The following is an 18003-nucleotide window of genomic DNA, read 5'->3' on the forward strand; positions in this document are numbered from 1 at the left end:
AGTCACAATTGTTTTCATTAATATTGACACTATTTTCTTGCCATACAAACAGAAAAGCAGACTAATCAAAATATTGTGTTGGATTCTTATCCTCTGAGCTCTTCTTTTGGGCTTATGTTCAATTCATAGCTTTCAGTAGGAATAAAAATCAGTTTTCATAAGACATGCAGGCAGCTTCACCCATGTTATTTAAAGCAAGTTTGTGAGAACAATGGGAGAGAATTCTTTTGCTGGAAATCTGAAAATAAAGCACCAATGAAATGTAAATGTTAGGCCTCTGTTAACACCTCATCTGGTTCCGGTTTTGGGCAGTGATGTGAGACTACGAAAGTGTGGGCAGAGTGGGGAATAAGATGAGCACGCATATTGGGGTTCATTATCCTGGAAAAAATTGTATAGACTCAGGGACAGGATGGCATGTGAGCCGTCTGTGATGTGAGTCTTGTCCAGGAAACTGTGCGTCTCCAGCGACAGATCTCCATGGTGATGGCTTGGGCTAAGAAAGCAGCAGGCTGAGGTTCAAAATGATGAGGGAAAAGACTGTGTCTCTATAACATCATTTCCAGTGAAACCAGCAGAGTTAAACGAGAGATGGATTTGAACTAAAAAGCCCTATAAATGTTCATTTTTCACTGGTATCAGTTCTACACAGTCAACCCCAGCTGTCAGAGGCAGAGTCTCCTAAACAAAGTTTTCATGACAGGTCACCCAGAACAAAACTATATCAAGGGCTGAAAAGGAGAATGGTTGAGATGAGCAGAGAGTACCACAGGAAGCCAGGGCATTTTCTCCAGTAACTCATAGCAAAAAGGAAGGGAAAGGAACAGTGTTGCATTGAGGAAGTTCATACATTGATTTCCAGATACAGCAATCTGTCAATTAAACAAACGGAGAAAAAAAGCCTGTTAACATGACACCTTTGGAGGGACTGTGCATATTGACCACCACACTTGTGGTAGCTAAATGTCTTTTGAAACTGTGCCTGTCAAATATGGTGATATAAGACATTTAAACTTAATTTCAGCAAAATTGCATACTATGAACAAACAGACACCTGTGAATCACTTATTCCCAGTTTTCTAGAAAAAAAAAAAAGAGAATACCAGGGGAAAATATCCTGATAAATATTTTCATTCATTTCATTTTTCTATCAAATTCTACTTACCAAGATGCGGGCTCCTAGATATTGTGATTCTAGCAGAATTTTGTTAGTACAGAATGATCAAACAGGTCAACACCTTACTTGGATATCTTCAGTATATTTGCAGCAGTGAAGGCCTCATGGTATGTAAATGCTTTTGTTTTCATAGGTAAAAAGTTTTTGTGTAATTAATATATAACAGGTATTTTTGTACAACTATTCAAATGTGAAATAGCTTCTCATATTTTTGTATGTAAGGGAATTCATGTTGCATGTAAAAGTACCTCTGGAATTTGCAAAATGGCAAATAGCTAAGTTTCATCACAGTGTATTGCCTACCTATGTACCCACAGCACCTCAAAGGGATGAAATCACCAGAATTACTGCCGGCACATATGATACCAAAGGGCCTAGGAGATCATTCATTGCTGAAGCAAAAATAATAATAAAAAAAMCCCTCCAAATCTCTGCAAGCCAGGAACATGGCTCCTCCATAGGAAGCCTAAAAGTGCCTGCCTGACGTGCTAGCATTGACTTTTAGAGGCTAGAGGGTTATAAGCCCTGGGCTCATTAATGATTGCTGTGCTGACCATTGTAACATGGGTTCAAATCCCGCTGCCTCTACTGACATTTTGTTTGCTTAGAGGGGAGCTGTAGTTCACTTGGGCTGGAGTCCTGGGAGACCATGGATCTCCCCTGCGGTCCCTGCGAAAGGACAGTGCCTGTTTTCCTGATCCCTCCTCTTGGCTCCGGAGCGTTTCACTTTGTCATTAACCACTTTCTTGCAGCCCAGCCTTCAGCTTCCCAAAGCCATGTTCCCAATGCCCATGGGGCAACATTATCCAGCCCTGCCTTCCTCTGTCATGTCATCCTCACCTTCCTCCCTAGCCCAGTCTCTCCCCAGTCATCCCCCTGGCCCCAGGCCAGCCCAGTCCCCTCGGGGCATTTTTAGTCTGTCATCACTTTGCTGTTTGGACTAGGTATTTAAACACATAATAATAAAATAAAAAGTGAATTCTTACCCCTCCTGAAAGTAGTGGTGGAGCTCCCATAGCCATGGGATGCCAGCTGATCCTCTGACCTCAAGGCAAAGCTTTTCAAGAGATTTCCATCACACCCTTCAGATATGACCTTTCTTCCCTCCCAATTTTATGAGCTGAACGTGTTCTAAAAGCTAAAAGCGCTTTTGCCCCGGAAAAAAAGTCAATAAGAGATAGAACAATTTAAACAGAGTTGATACACCATATTAGAATGGCAAATCAAGGTCTTTGAAGGAAAATAAGTTTTACAGTAGAAACTGGGCACTTGAAGCTTGTGATGAAATACCCCTTTTTTCCCCCATTCATTTATGCTAGTGTTTTGTTCCCAATTTGTTATAATGGGATGCAATTCATAAGTACCCCAGAAGAGCTTTCAAACACAAAAAATATGCTTATAGGAGTGTGGAACTAAACAAACTCTTTATAAAGAACTCTTCTGAGTTTCTTATACAAGCTTTTCATGTATGTTGCCCCATTAATTTTTGCTAACATTTTATAAAATGTTCCTGTAAACTCACTTACTTAGAGTTATGCAGTAGAAATAGTTGCACAAATTTACAGATAAGAACCAAATATTAGAAAAATCCACAGATTCATACAGAAGAAACAAAATACATTCTGCCAACAACATACCAAATTCATTACTGCTTAGTGCTTGTTGAAAAAATTATTGGCTATAGAGAATGTGAAAAACATAAGGTTTTGATAAAGAGGTGTTATATAGCTCTTGTAATAAGAGCTGTGGTTGCAAATAGTCTCTAAAAGACTTTTTCATTTCAAGTAAACAGTTGTTACATTTTTGGTGAGGCAGGGCAGGATTTTCTTGAATGTATACTTTCATACAGCAGAAATAATTCTACTGGTATCAGTAAGTTTAAACAAGGGCAAGACAGAACGGATCCTTTGTCTACGAAAAATACCAATAACTTAAAAAATCTAACATCTAAAAGTGGAAATATGTTGCAGGTCACGGTACAGAAATTTCTCTCATACCCAAAGTACTGGAAATTATAGATTAAGAAAATAATAATAATGAGAACAATATAAAGGCAGAAAGAAGAGAAAAATGGAAGGATACACTGAAAAGTGCAATTGTTTTGGCTGATAAGCCATATCCCATTAGAGGTATGATGGAAAGACAGTTGGTGATGTTCCCTACTATGTTTTTTGCAAATTATTTAGGACAACAATGTTTCATGCACTCCTGAACACAGTTCTTCCCTCAGAGGGATGCATTTTTTCATGAGTAAAAGTGCATCTCTGATGGCTTGTGGATCTATCACTAAGGACTGATTTCTTGTTTGTGTTTTTTCCAAACCATTGAGAACTCTGTTATTGTGGTTGCGGTTTGTGTTGCTGCCAGGGTGGGTAAAAAGTAGTTTAAGAATTTAAAGCCCTGGCTCAGTGCAGTGTATGAACACATGGTTAACACTTATTCTGTGCATGAGTTTATCATCAGTGTGAACAGAGAATGAACATATCCCTAGAGTTGAGTGTATTCTTCACTGCTTTATTAAATCAGCATCTCCATCTCTATTTGTGTTGACTGAAGGTTATATTTGATTAATATTTATAAAATAGAGTAAAAATAGTGTTGCATTGTATTTTTATTATGCAAAGAACATCACCAGCAAGAAACTTGTAGTGTCAAATTTGGGTCTCTCATCTGTAAGAGACATAAATGCTGGAAAGTGTGAAAGTTCTGCCAACAACCCCCCCCTACCCAAGCATTTTTCTCTTTGGAAATGAAAAACGGATTAGTTGAGGATGATATTGTAGGTGGGCCACTTTCTGAATATGTGGCTGAATCCTCTGGAATAGGGAAAAACAAGGTGCAGATGATGCTGCTACCATCAGGCTCCAAGATTACGCTTATGGCCCAGAAGTGATGTGAAGTTTTAAGTTCAGTAAAGCTTGTAAATATTTACTAACTCTTATGGGTTTAAAAAAAAAAAAGCGTGTGTTTCAGAGCTTCACTCTAATTAGACTTCTGTCCTTCCTGCCTTCCAATTTATGCAAACCTTGTATATTGCTTCAGTACGGGTCAAAAGAAAGGCTTCCTCCAGAAATGATCTTACTCTGTGACTTCATCCTGGAGGTGATGTTTTCTGTTGTGTGTGGTTTCCCCATAAGAAGAATCTACCATGTTTCATTCCCTGGCATGCTTAAAACCTACACTTGATAGAAATCCCCAAACCCTCTCCATTTTATGCATTTTACATAAAAGGGCTACACTGTATGGTCTATCAGTCTGTGGCAGATGGCTTTCCATACACAACACACTAACTCCAATCCTACTGTATTTCTATAACTGCCATTTTTATTTCTGCACAAATACACTATCATCCATTCAATATTTTAAATGCACAAACAAAGCATAATGCTTTTTTTTTTTTTTAACCAGGGTAATGATTTCACAACCATCAAAAACACTTAGTAGCTGCAGTCTGAGAGCACTGWTGTTACATTTTTAAGGAGATATGTGTCCCCTATTCTAGAAGACTAGTAGGACAGTATTTCATGGAGGCAGGGGTAGAAGAGCATCCCTCCATTCTGAGAAACTGGTATGCTTGTGGATAGAGAGCCTGTTAAAGAACCCCACAAGCAACAGCATGTATTGAACACCAGAAATCTAATTACTGAGTGGTGAGGCCCTCCATGTGTTTCTCATTCTGCTGCATCTTTGTACAGATGCTCTTCAGCCTTGCAGTGAGGTGCTCTTGTTCCCCACCTCCCACACAGTTACACAGCACTGAAACACTTCTACAAGGAGCGGCAGGCTCACACGAGGGAAGCCCAACCACAAGCATGGTCACATCTACGGGTTCATTTTAAGCCCAAGACACAAGGCCAGTTCAGATTTTTGAATTTTTCCATCCTTGTTCACATCGCAATGGTTGAGCAGGATCTGGCGGAATTTATCCAGGTCCACTCCGCTGATGCTGGGCTGGAGACAAAAGAGAGAGAGTCATTGCTGAGGGAGAAAATACCTCTGGATTTTGCTAGCCTTGTAGACCAGTGGGAATTACAGAGACAGGGAAATGCCCCAAAGCTACCAAATGGCCTGGCCCCACAGTAACTCATGTAAGGTGGGGAATGCAGAGATGATGGCCCTGCAAAAACTGAATGGGTATGCTTAGGCTTAAGGGTCTGCAAGTAACTGGAAGGAAATCTAACACAATTTCTGTCCTTATCCAAGACCATCATATCTGATCCATATGATACAAAAGTCTGTGGGAAGATGTGTGTGGGACACAGAGCCCTGCACTACTGCGCCTGAGGAGAACTTTTTTTCAAGAGGAGAACAAATTCACACACACAACTCGCAGTGCCCAAGGACGATGGGGCTGAAGGCCCTTAGGGAAGGTATGACTTCCCCTTCTTTGCACACATGTACATAGAGCATAAATCCAATGTCCTGTCCCTCCTCACACCCATCCCTGTATGTTACGTAGCCACACATACATACACACACAGCCAACATATGGCCACCTGGCTTTTTATTTTGGTTCACCCACCGTCATGGTTGACAGCATCAACACAGCTTTCTCTGGCAGTTTGGCAAGTGTGAAAAGTGTGTCAGGAAAAGATTACTCTCTCGTACAAAACAAGTTTACAAAACAAGTATATTATATATTTATGTGGCATTATCTGACACTGTAACTTATTCTGTTGTTATTGGCTGTACCTATCCAAGGTTCAAAGGTGGCATATAGTCAATTGTAGTTGAAATGAGAAACTGAAAGTGGTTGGCAGGGAGAAGGTGATAGGTGGCAGAAAACCAAGAATAATACCCATCAGGTTTTCAGAGACTGAAACCAGATGCCATTATACGCAGCTGTGTTATTAACCCATGGACATGCATAGCTCCTCTAAAGACAAGCTCTGTTAAACACGTGAGTCATTATATAGGTTATAGGGGAAGCTACTGGTGACCTCCATAGTTAGTTTTCTGAACACTTTTCATTATAAAAGATTCTGAAGAGCTTTTCTTGGAGAAGCCTTCATACTTCCCACTATTTGCAGAAGTCCTAGATATTTGGCAGAGAGATTTCTACTGGGCTACTCAAGCACCTCTTCTTTTTTCTGGGAAATTCCAATCAGATTTTGCTGAGATCCAGAGTGTTGAGAAGTGCCTTTTTTTTTAAACTCACTTACATTTCTCAGGAAGATTGTAGCAGCAGGCCAGAGTATTCCCAGTAAGTGAAACAATTCCTGCTTACACAGTTGCAGCTGGAAAGCATGCTGCAGTGTGAATGTCAAGGAGCTGCTGGGGTAGATGCAGCAGCCAAACAAGGCATAGGCAAGACTTGAGCTGGGCTCCCTCTTCACCTACCCCTGATGCAGGCCATGCTCTCAAGGGCTTATGGCTTTTCTCCTCCGTGGACATCATATACTACAGAAGAGTTCCCCCAGAAGAAGAAAGAGAGGCCAGCTGGACTCCTTACAGCCATTCCTCCGAAACTCAGCAGTCTGCCAATTGCTAATCCCTTCTCAGGGGGCAACACAGGGTCCAAAAGTGTCCCATGCTTCTGCGAAGTGAGGAAGAAAATCTTTTGCAGGTGGCAAAGGCAATTGGCACCACAAGCAGCAGGCTCTGTGGGAATACTGAAGATTCAGGCTTGAAACCATGTTACTGATCCAGAACTTGGCTACCTTCTAGTCTGAGCTTGTCCCAGGCCTTTACTGTCATGCAGAAAGTGGATGAGTCTCTGACGTGAGGCTTAAACACATCATGGGGCAAGAGATGCCCCCATGCTGACCTGCAGTTGGTGCAGGCTGCTCAGAAACCGAAGCTGGACTGCCCCACAGGGCTCGCTGGCCAGAGCCCAGCGCTGGGCTGACGTGCTCAGGGAACACGCTGGATCGAGCTACAGGCTCCACACTCAGCTAAATAGACACAGGAGCATAGGTTGCCCTGCACTGGGTACTGTTGCATGGAAATGCAATAGCTCAGGCTCAGAGAGAGCCAAAGACCAGACTATTTGGATCAAAAGCTATACCTCACACTACATCTGGAAATTCAATGTAATCCAATGCAGATGGATTCTGCTGTCTGTAAGAAGCTCAAGTCACACATAGGGCATGGTATTCTTGATTGGTGGAAGATATTAAGTAATTTTCAAGTGTAGCCCTGTGATGAGCTAACAAACCTTGAAGTCAACAAGTGTGGTAAGGATCATAACCTCAGTGAAAAGGGAGGAAAGAAGAACTTCTGGTGGTGACCAACCCATGCTGACATAGTCACATTAGCTAGGTCACTGAAGATGCAAAGTTTAACGGTAGCAATTGTTTTTATATATATATAAGCCTCTGTACTACTGTTACCACATTCCAAATGTAAATTGCCTTGTCCTCCATGAACAGCTGTGAGGCAGGAAAGATCTCCAGTCTGAAGGCAGGGTTATGAGGAGAAATGATTTGCTCAAAGCCAAAGAGAGTTTCTGTAGCAGAACCAGCTCTCTGGAGACCCATGCTGGGGTTTCAGTCATCTGTCTCCTGCTTTCCAAGGTATCCTAAGGAATAGCTATGTCTAAATCTGAGTTCATAGCCTTGCAAAATCACAGCCATTAATGATCTCACATTTGAATTTCCTGAAGTTTTGACCAAGTTTGGTGATGTGCTGGGAGCCTTTGGTCTGTACTGCTGTCAGTGGGAGCTCAGGGCACTCAGCTCTTACCAGCATTACTTATCATTGTACTCAGGAGGGAAGTGATATGAAAAAGCAGAGGCACATATTGTTCATTCTAATTTCTCTTTAAGCTTACTCAACACCCTTCGACTATTTCAGCCTAAATATTAATTTCACTAAAGAAAACAATGTGTGTGTGTGGGTAGACTAGGCGAAGACTAAATTTTCATTAAGTGTTTGTGACACTGTAATGTCTGCCTGATTTAGAATATGAGCTAGAATGGGCCTTTCTTAAATACAGTCGCTTAGTAAAGCCATATTGATTTGTCAGGCAAAATTTCTGCGATAAGGGCAAATGGTCTATAGTATTTGTGACAGTATAGTATAGTATTTTGACATTAATTTCTACCTCTGATCAAAATGAAATTTGACTCTAGGTTCTCGTTAGCCTCTCTATTTACATAACTTTAGCAAAACAAGCACCATCCTCTCTGAAAAATACAGTACTAATAAATACAAAGGACCATGAAGCTACCTTGACCAGTTCCATCATATCTTTGACAAACCCATCCACTTCTGGGCCTTCAAGGGCTCCTGTCTTACTCTGAAAGACAGAAGAAACATCAAAACCCTTCAGCAAGCAAAAAACACAACAATGTTTACTAGTCAGTAGGTCTACCTTGTCACTGGGCTCTATGCTGCCAAGATCCCTTCCTTCTTCCCAAACCAAAGCCTGGGCCAGACTCCCTAAATAACTATAATTTCAGTCCTAGAAGGGGTATTATTTTTCGAGGTGGTGGTATAGATCCCAAACTGCCAGAGACTGATAGAGCTCACATCACCATTCCCTCTACAAGCCTTGCTTCTCCTGAAGAAAGGCACTGCTAATGCAGCAACACTGCCCGCGGTGATGGAAAAAGTAAAAATGTGTCCTTTTCAATGAGGTCCCTGACCATTTCTCACTTCTGTCCCCCCACCTCGCACTACAGTCTGGCACCTGGAGCCCTCTGGCCTGTGGGCTCCTGCATAGCTGCAACTCCTGAGAGACAGCTACAACACCCACAGGGATGAAGAAGTTTTAGCGGTGGACATTTAGTCTATAAAATCTAAAGAATGCAAGAGAATAATCTCTGGGACTCACAACGTCATAGTGTGCAAAGATTTTCTCAAAATCTCTCCTCCTTTCTTCTGTGCTGCTAGCCTGCACGCAGAGAGGACAAGGAAATGAAAAAGGAAAAAACAGATTCAAGTTTGAGTGCAAGTTATCTTAGCTGAGAAACACATGATGAATGCTTGAAAAAATACTGCTACTTACATCCATTTTAAATTGAAGAAGGAAATTTTCCTGGAGTGCCAGAATCCTGAGCAGGGAGATATAAATTATGATCTTTCCACTTTATCATCTACATGCAAACTATTCTGAACTATTCTGGTTCATAAAGCAGAGAGATTTTCAATTATAGGCCTTTTAAAAAGAAAATTACCAGAAGGGTTATTTATAGAGGTCTGTTATGTGAACATATGCCCCTCTCTCTGTCTGATGGGGGAATTGCAGGCGTTCTTTGCTTCACTGAAAACATATTTCTAAGTGCTCTTGCTCCTCACAGAGTATTTCTGATGTTCTGGTGCAATGGAGGCTGTCAGCCTCTGAAGCAAGAGCTACCAGACAATTATTCCTCTGTAACTGGATTGCTGTGCTATGTTAAAGTAAATAGCAATTTATCACTATCTTTTGGAGGAGGAATTGGTGGTTGTAAAAGTAAAGGACAAAGTAATACTGGCCTAAGCACTGAGACTGGACAAATTCCTCTCCTTTCCCCCTCTTGTGTCCAAAGCCCCTTGCAGCACTAATAAAAGCTTTTATCTTTCCAGCTGCTCTGCTAACCCTGAGCTGCTTCTGAGCCTGCAATGCCAAATGTGCCAAACTGTGTCCGCACGCCACAGGGCTTGGGAAGTGAGAAACATGTTCTTAGTAGAGGGGAGCCTCACCTGGTGTGGGGTAAGGGAGCAGCTGGGGGACCATATTTAAAAGGTAAATGCAACAGCAAGCTTGGTATTTTAAGAAGGCTATACTTGTACTTTTGAAGTCCCATCCAGTCATTTCACATACATTTGTACACATGTGCATACTCTCTCTCAGTGAAAACCATTAAGATGCCTCTGAGGGATCAGGGACCGAAAAGAGGCAGAGGCACATGACTGAGTCCTCAGTGTTATTCAGCTGTATCCTGGCCTCCTCTCCCCAAATCCTGTGCTACTGACATTTGCAAACCCCCTTGCAGTGGCATCTTCTTTCCTCAAGCAAACAACAAAATCACTTTGCAATCCCCGCTGCATGTGATGAGGTGAAACAAATGCAAAGCTGATGCATGGCTGTGATTCTGCCAAAAGGGACTGCAGGCCTTCTTTTTGAGAAACAGCACTACCGGCTGCTTTGTCACCTCCTGGGCAGCATTAGAGAGGTCGTACAAATTATTCCAGAGCGTGTTGGTAATGGACAAACAGGTCCTGACACTCCTGAGTGTCACTGGCTCTAGGCATTCACAAACCATTGCTGTAGGGACCATGCTGGAGAAGGTCCAGCATATCTGCATCAGAGTAACCTGATTTAATTTGAAAAGAGGTAGGATTCAAATGCATATCTCCACAGGGAGATATGTTATTGCTGTAAATCATCACCTTGCCTGGATCTGCGGCTGCAAGCTGAAAAAACATCTCAATATTATTAAAGCCTACCTTGCCAGGTCATTCAGGTCCAGCCGTCCGTCTTTGTTTTTGTCAAAGATTTTCATCTAAAAATCAAGGAGACAGAGCTGCTGTAAGAGAGTAACCTTGAGGCAGGGAGAGAGGAGAATGCGCTTATAAACTGGCTGAGGTGCGTTTGTCTTTGCCACTGTAAGGGGACCGGGGAGGCTGAACACACAGCATGAAACCTCAGTCCCAGCCTGGGGAAATTGAGGTGGTCCTCAGGGCTGGCCCCAGGAGGGCAACGGGCTGGCGGGATCATAGCGGAGAGGGGCAGCCCCAGCTCCCCAAACCTCCTTCCCAGGACCCTGGACCACAGCCTGGCTAGCCACCCAAGGCCAAAATCCTGGCCTGGCACCACTCCCATCCCTTGGAGGGAGAACGGCGGGTCTCCAACCAGTGCCTTCGGGAAGTGAGCACTGGCATCATCCTTGTCCCTGGAAAAAATAGGGGGGAACTTAAAAACCCTTCCAGCCTGACTTCATCATTATCTTTGATTGTTGCTATGGCTACAGAGCTGCTAAGATGCAATGCCTTCTTCCAGTAGACAGGCAAGGTTATGCTGCTAAAGCCAGTGGGCTTGCTTGGCTCAAAGCCTGGCACAGGAAAGAATTAAGAGTAGGTAAGATTCAGGTTGCCAATGTCAAGAGGTTAATCTGTATAAGTACAAACATTATCTTTTCCTTACTATGATCTCTTTGGTGAGTCATTGCCAGATATTGTTTCTTATTTATTTATTTTTATTATGTTATGTATTTGGCACTGTGTTTCTCTGCCAGGCACAAATAAGAGTAATTTACATAGGAAAGGGAGAGTACACCTAATGGATTCAAACATGAATAACTTACGGCTCAAACTTGGAGAAAAAATGTAGTCCTTATTTTAATGGGGAAAAATTAATATTCTACTTAGAGGGATTAATATTTTGCTAAGATGGGTTGCCATTCCTTGTCAGATACTCAGAAATGGGATATCTCTTAATCTTTCATGCATCTCATTTGTTTATTTGGTGGCTATAAAGAACAAAACTAGCCCAAATTTATGGTGCAATTACACACCTCCTGGTGAAGGCATGTAACAATGCACTTCTCTGTACACCTGAAGGGAGAGGACCATTGCTGTGCCAAGACCAAGGCCGACCTCTCATGAGTGCTGAGGAGACCCAAGGCAGGTCCTGAATACCTCCCAGCAACAAAACCACCTCAGAGCCAGAAACTGGCTGGGAGAGAGGTGCTTTCTGGAGAGCTGGTGTTTTGTAGGGCGTACTCTATAGCAACTTCAGTGTTTTTGAAAATGTTTCACTAAATCCCTCATTTTAGACCATCAGGGAGCAGGAGTTACCCATTTGGTATTTGCAGATTGAAAAGAAATTGCCATAAAGCAGAGCGCCACATATGATGGGGGAATACAGCATTTTCTAAAAAGCACTGGGCTAAGCGCTTTCCTGATGCAGCTGGAATGAATTCTGCCTGTCTGAGATAGGGCAGAATTTGCTGAAGGCACTGGCCTAATCTTTTCTTCGTGTAAAGATATAAAGCCCTTATCGAAGCACGCTGAAAATTACTGCCTTTAGCACTTCTTTAACTTCACCTAGATTCTCCTACATATTTCTGAGTTCCTGCAGATATTTTTTATTTTCTACCATTTTCTGTGTGCCTCAGAAGTGCTCTCTTCAGACTAAAAGCCTGTGTTTCAACCCAGGAACTTTAGATTTAAACAGATATGTTATTCTCTCTGCGGTGCCTCAGGAGAGCAAACATATAGATCTTCTGGGGGAAGCTCAGCTCTGCGACCAGCAGGTCCTGACCTCTGTACCAGCTCGCTAATGAACACCTATAAATGCTGACTATGATGGCGGCTCTGGGACCAGGACAGTCTTAGTCCCCAGCTCAAGGAGCTGACTTAGGCATGTTTTTCATTTCACAGAGGCCAGTCTGTGACAAGCCATGAGTTTCTTTTTCAGTCAAACATCTCCTCAAGTCTCATCTTCTTTTCTATAAAATAAACAAGCACCCTAGCATATCTATGCTTTTCTTGGGACATGCAAGCGTCTTGCCTACCCAGCATCTCCTCTGTATTGTAGGTACAACATATTTAGGTTTTGGAAGTCATAAACAGCCACGAGAGGCTGAAGAGCTTTGTGTACTCTTAAGGAAATACTCTAGATTAGAGGTAATGGTTTAGATGTGAAACCCTTTCTGTTTCCTTATCAATCTTCTGAGCCAGCAGTTTTCAATTTTATCCATTTCTGGACCCTTTACAATTTTCTGACAGAGGTGCAGACCCTATTACAACAAGTTTAACAGCAGAGGTAATAAATTCCTTAGCAGAACACTTAATGAAAAGCAATGCCCCCAAGCAATTCATTTTGTTTGTACTCTTTGAATTTTACATTTAACTTTCTGCACTTTACCATGCCTATTTATATCTAACCAGCTCCCCTCTCTGACCTGTTTCACTCAGCTCTGCTTTTGCAACATGAAGAGAGAATCTTTGAATTTTCAAATTTTCTTTTGTCTTTTTCTGCAACAAGTATCCTCAACAAAATCTTCAAACAGGTTTAATATTTTGCTTGCTTGCACTAGTCAACAAAGAAAAAAGAAAATCTTGCTGGAAGAGCTAGGCTGAGCTAAATCTTAAATAATGAATTTCACATGAAAGATGGAAAACATGTATTGAAGATGGAATAGTGTTCACTGCATTAGTTCAGGTACCACAGCTAATAAGATAGACGTAATCCCATTATCTGAACAACTGTAGCTCATGCATACCCACTATATGGCAACCTTAGGATGTGTTACTCTGGAAAAGAATGGGATAATGTTATTAATTAAACTTTCAGATTTCAAGGATGCAGGTGTTTGATCTGATCTGATAATTGTGTACCTTTGTACACACAGAATGACAGAGGTACTCACCCCACATGATGAAGCATACCTCATGGGAGACGTAAGTAGATATTTGAAATTATTATGAGATTGTTTCTAATTTAAACTTATGCCTTTACTCATCATCTTGACATGTTAAAGTAGGTGGACTTTCAGTTTACAAGCCTGAGAGGTGTATTTATGCTGCCAGGCTTGTATGAAACATCTCAATGCGGTTAAGGATAAGGTGTGGCATGTTTAAATAGCACTCAATTTTAGTAAAAGCTTTGCCGTATCCAGCACTATGTTTTATAAAATGATGCATTTGTTTTATGTCAAGCTACCCGATGTTTTAAAGTGTTTGCATAAATTAATTCACTGACATTTTAATGGCAGTACACCAGGGAAGTCTTAGTTCTGTTTGTTTGAATTCGGTCCATGCACTCTGAGGCAGACAGAGCATAAATGAGAGCTCGGTTGGCAAAACAAAAGTTGTTACATTTTGCTTTTTTAAATGCAAAATCAAAACTGCCATTGGCTTTGAATTCAGCAGTAAAAATATCTCTGCTTTCTCAGTGGGCATTGTAAAGAAGGCTGCTGAAATACTGAGATGTGACAAACAAAAGCATGCTTTGAAGAGCAATCTGACGTTATAAATCTGAATTTTTTTCTGTAAGAGAGGTTGGAAGAGAAGTAAACAACCAAAAACCCCCCTGTGATCGGTGGAATTACTAGCACCTGTCTTTTAATGTCTTTCTGTCTGGGTTCTCTGATGTGTAAAAAAGTGTTTCTCCCTCAGGTGGGACGTGAAAAAAAATCATCTCTTTATCTGACCATTGAGTCTCATAAAATTTGTACGGAATTTCAGTACCTCTAAAACAGCTACCCCCCTGTCAGATATAACTAAAATCAGCTAATGAATACAAAAGCTATTGAGAGGATATAGAGAGGGACACAGGCACAGGCTGTAGGAGTGCGTATGGCTTTTTCCCTGAGGACAGGACAGAAACCCAAAGGCTATTGCAGAACGGCAGGAGGGTCCTGCGGCCGGTAGGTTGCCCTAGGGACAAAAACCCTGTTCTTTGCCCCAGCAGATCTCCTGYGTAATCTAGACAAACCACTTAGAGAAAGATTTCTAAGAGGGTTTTCGCTCCTAAAAGACCACAGAGTTATCTGCTGGGATTTTCAGAAGCCTGCAGGTAACTAAGCTCTTTTGGCTTATCTTTAGAAAAGCTTGGACTCAAAAGTGATTTTCTGCTTTCCACTGGCTTATGTCAACAGCGATACTGGATGGCGACAGCGCTACTGAGATTAAGTCTAGAAGGGACATGGGAGCCAGATTTCCCTCCATTTTGCTCATCACCAGAGTAAGGGCCCTTTCTTTATAACACGCCACAAAACTGTCATTCAGCAGTGAAGGGAATTGCACTGGCCCGAAGCCACGAGGCCCTCTGGGGAGCCCAAGGGGCTGGACGGGATTAGGGACTGCAATGGTTACAGCAGCAGTGAACAGCCAGAGATGTGGTTTCCTGGGGTCACTACAACCTAACAGAGCCACCCAGGAGGGCAGCCATCACAGACTGCTGCCAGGAGAAGGGACGTACAAAAGTGTCAGCGTTAAGCCCCCAGTCCTTTACGCTGTTCTCCACTCCTATGGTATTTCCCGGACTTTGGGAATTTTGATTTTAGCCTGTTATGAAACATGCTTGGTTAAGGCTCTTGCCATCATAATAAAGATTTGTCATTCTGCTGCACCATTGCTTTGGTGGTCATAAAAGACTTCATTAATACAGGTAAGCAAGCTTGGACAATAAGATGCTAATGAGTTAAATACTCTTGTTAAACAAATAGAAAAAAACACACAGACATTAGACAACTGGTTCAAAGACGCAAAGATATCTGTGACAGAAGAGGACTCACCCAGATATTCTGTGCTCTAACTTTCTTTCCCTACGTAAGCATGCAGGCACTGGCAAAAAGCACAGACAGATATGCTTGCACAGCCAAAGAAGTGACCACCCTTAGCTGCTAACATTGCCCTTGCAGAGGTGCCAGCCAGCCACTATGAGAGCACCAATAATCCATCCAATGCAAAATAAAGGTAGTCCACAAATCGTATTCACGGACACAAACTATCTTCCAGGTGCCAAGAGAACCTGTTTTCCCTTGCACTGAAAAGACTAAGAGCCCTCACTTAGCTGGAGGCTCCCATGTGAGGGCAGCAAGGGCTCAATATATGTAACTCAGTCCTCAAGGGAACATCTGTGTGTGTGTGTGGTACAATTGTGGCATCATTACGGTTGGTAGGATTTCTATCATTGACCTCTCTGGAGCTAAGACTTCATTCTCAGTCATCTCGAACTACTGATTTTCAAATGCTATAGTTTGTGATTAATGTTCACTGAATTATTAGTCACTGAACTTACATTATTGCCTTCCTAGAATTTTAGTTTGTGGAAGGCATAGTTTTCTGTTTTGTTTTGTTTTGTTTTTTTCCCCTTACATTTTGCTAAAGTATAATAATGCTCAAGTTAAAGGACATTTTTATGTTGAGTCTGATATTAGCAACATAAGGCAATGCAAAAAGTGAATGTCAGTGTTCCATGTGTGACTACTTCAGCAGTGTATATAACTTAATTTGCTGAAGTTCAACTCGGTAATGAGCTTTCCCTGAATGTGGCTTGCAGATGTTGGGACTACAAGCTAGAAGTGGCATTCTGCTGTCTGGGAAGCTATGAATTTTCAGTGTTTCTATGAACAAGGTAATAATATATGCCAAGGTGCAAAAAGCTAAGTGAGAAATTTTTGGAGAAATTTCATCAGAAACTATGTTTTAAATCTGGTTCATATTCAGGCTTTTACAATATGCTCCTTAAGTACATGGCTATATGCATGCACATATGTGGAAGCTGTTACTCATAAGAAAATGCTGGCAAACTCGTGAGTTTGGTATTCATGGGCTGAAACTTCACCAGGACCCAGAAGTCCAATAACAGCTTTACTTTGGGAGCTGGAGGGAGAATGAGAGAAGTTGTTAGTACTGCAGTCATCCTCCTCCTCATGACAAAGCAGTGACTGTGCAAGTTTTCATTTCTGCATGTCGTGTTACTTCAGGAAGGCGGAATAGTCCCACTGTGCCATTAAAAGCCTCCGTTTTCAGCAATGCCTACCCTGTCCCCAGAGTAACCCTGCAGCACCTCCGTGGTGTGGTCCCATCAATTGGAACAGCTCAGAGCAAGACAGGGCTTTGGGTTGGACCCTGAGCAATGGCTCTCGGTCTGTGTCCATGGGGAGAAGACAAACCCACAGATCATTTTCAGGCTTTCAGAACTGCAAATGACTACTTGTCTTCTCACAAGAATCTCACAATTGTGTTTGCATAAATAAATTTTAATACACACTTAATTACTATTAATGCAAATGTTTCTGTACGTGGGTTTAATTCCCTCATGAAGAGACTTGAGAATTCAGATGTTCTTTCATGACTATCCCCAGTGGCTTTAGTGCTCCTGAAGACTGATTTAATAGACACATGGGGCAAAACACTAATAAATTCACTACCTATTTTCTTCCCAGGGGTTCAGCATTTGTTCCTCAAGTCCCTGATCTAAATCAGTGTTCTTTGAAGAAAGGATGTTAAGGTCACAAAGAAACAGAATATTCTGTTAACAAATGGCTTCTAAGCAACCTGATAAAGCGATGTTCCTTTCCTGGGACAATGAATATAAACATGTTAAAAATGGGAAAGGGCTTCAAGTAATGGTGAAGCAGAGCACTACCCCAGATACTCTGGTTTCACGCCTGTGAAACTTGAAATGGCTAAAGAGTGGGATGTGAGGGATGTATTTCATATAAATAAATATGTATACACATATATTTATATGTATAAATATATACATATATATTTATATGTATAAATATGCTTATATCTATAAAAATATATAAATATGTGTGAGAGAGACTGTACATGTGTATGTGTGTGTGTGTGTGTGTGTATATATATATATATATATATACATATACACACACACATACACGCACACCCCTGTATGCATGTGCATTAGTACATGCATATAGTTCTGGAAAGTCTGAAGAGTCCAAACCATGAATTTGGAAACATGACTGGCAGCTGGATCCAAAATCCAGTTAAGCCAGCGGAGAGCCATCCCTGACATTAGTGAGCTGATAACTGGAGCCTTAATGTGTGCATTATCATCACTCCTGGCTTTATTCTCTCCCCTCTTCCCTCATATCTCCTCAGGCCCGTCACTTGCTGTGCTATGTTGGACCTAGATCAAAGACAGGAGAGCGTCTGTCTTCTTTTGCTGAGGCACTGGGGGCATTTCTGACTCCTCAAAGGAAAACAAACAAAAGTGACTCTTGCAAAGGAAATACTTTCTCCCCTGTCCCGATTTCTTTTCATGTTCGGTATGATCATTCATAAAAGCAGAAGCCATTTGCAAGTAGTTTGCTCTCCCTAGTCAGCATAATATCCACTCATGCCTCTCACCAGCTAAAGCTGCAAACACCCACCACAGAATCAGAACATGTTTTTTTTTCACGCCTGGGCTATCTTCT

At 41.8% G+C, this 18003-nt stretch overlaps 1 protein-coding gene across 1 annotated transcript in view; it reads right to left on the reverse strand.

Annotated features, from left to right (window-relative positions):
- Positions 1-4907: 4907 nt before the first annotated feature.
- SCGN (secretagogin, EF-hand calcium binding protein) overlaps positions 4908-18003 on the reverse strand; it is a 30031-nt gene continuing 16935 nt past the window's right edge. The window contains exons 7-11 of the mRNA XM_026079833.1: positions 10550-10605; positions 9129-9174; positions 8955-9014; positions 8349-8417; positions 4908-5128 (exon numbers count right to left, since the gene is read on the reverse strand). Of these exons, the coding sequence (XP_025935618.1) occupies positions 5000-5128; positions 8349-8417; positions 8955-9014; positions 9129-9174; positions 10550-10605 (360 nt within the window). The 3' untranslated portion in view covers positions 4908-4999. The remainder of the gene's footprint in view (positions 5129-8348; positions 8418-8954; positions 9015-9128; positions 9175-10549; positions 10606-18003) is intronic.

The sequence above is a fragment of the Apteryx rowi genome, unplaced genomic scaffold (genome assembly GCF_003343035.1).
Source record: "Apteryx rowi isolate R43461 unplaced genomic scaffold, aptRow1 scaffold_50, whole genome shotgun sequence".
Lineage (NCBI taxonomy): Eukaryota > Metazoa > Chordata > Aves > Apterygiformes > Apterygidae > Apteryx > Apteryx rowi.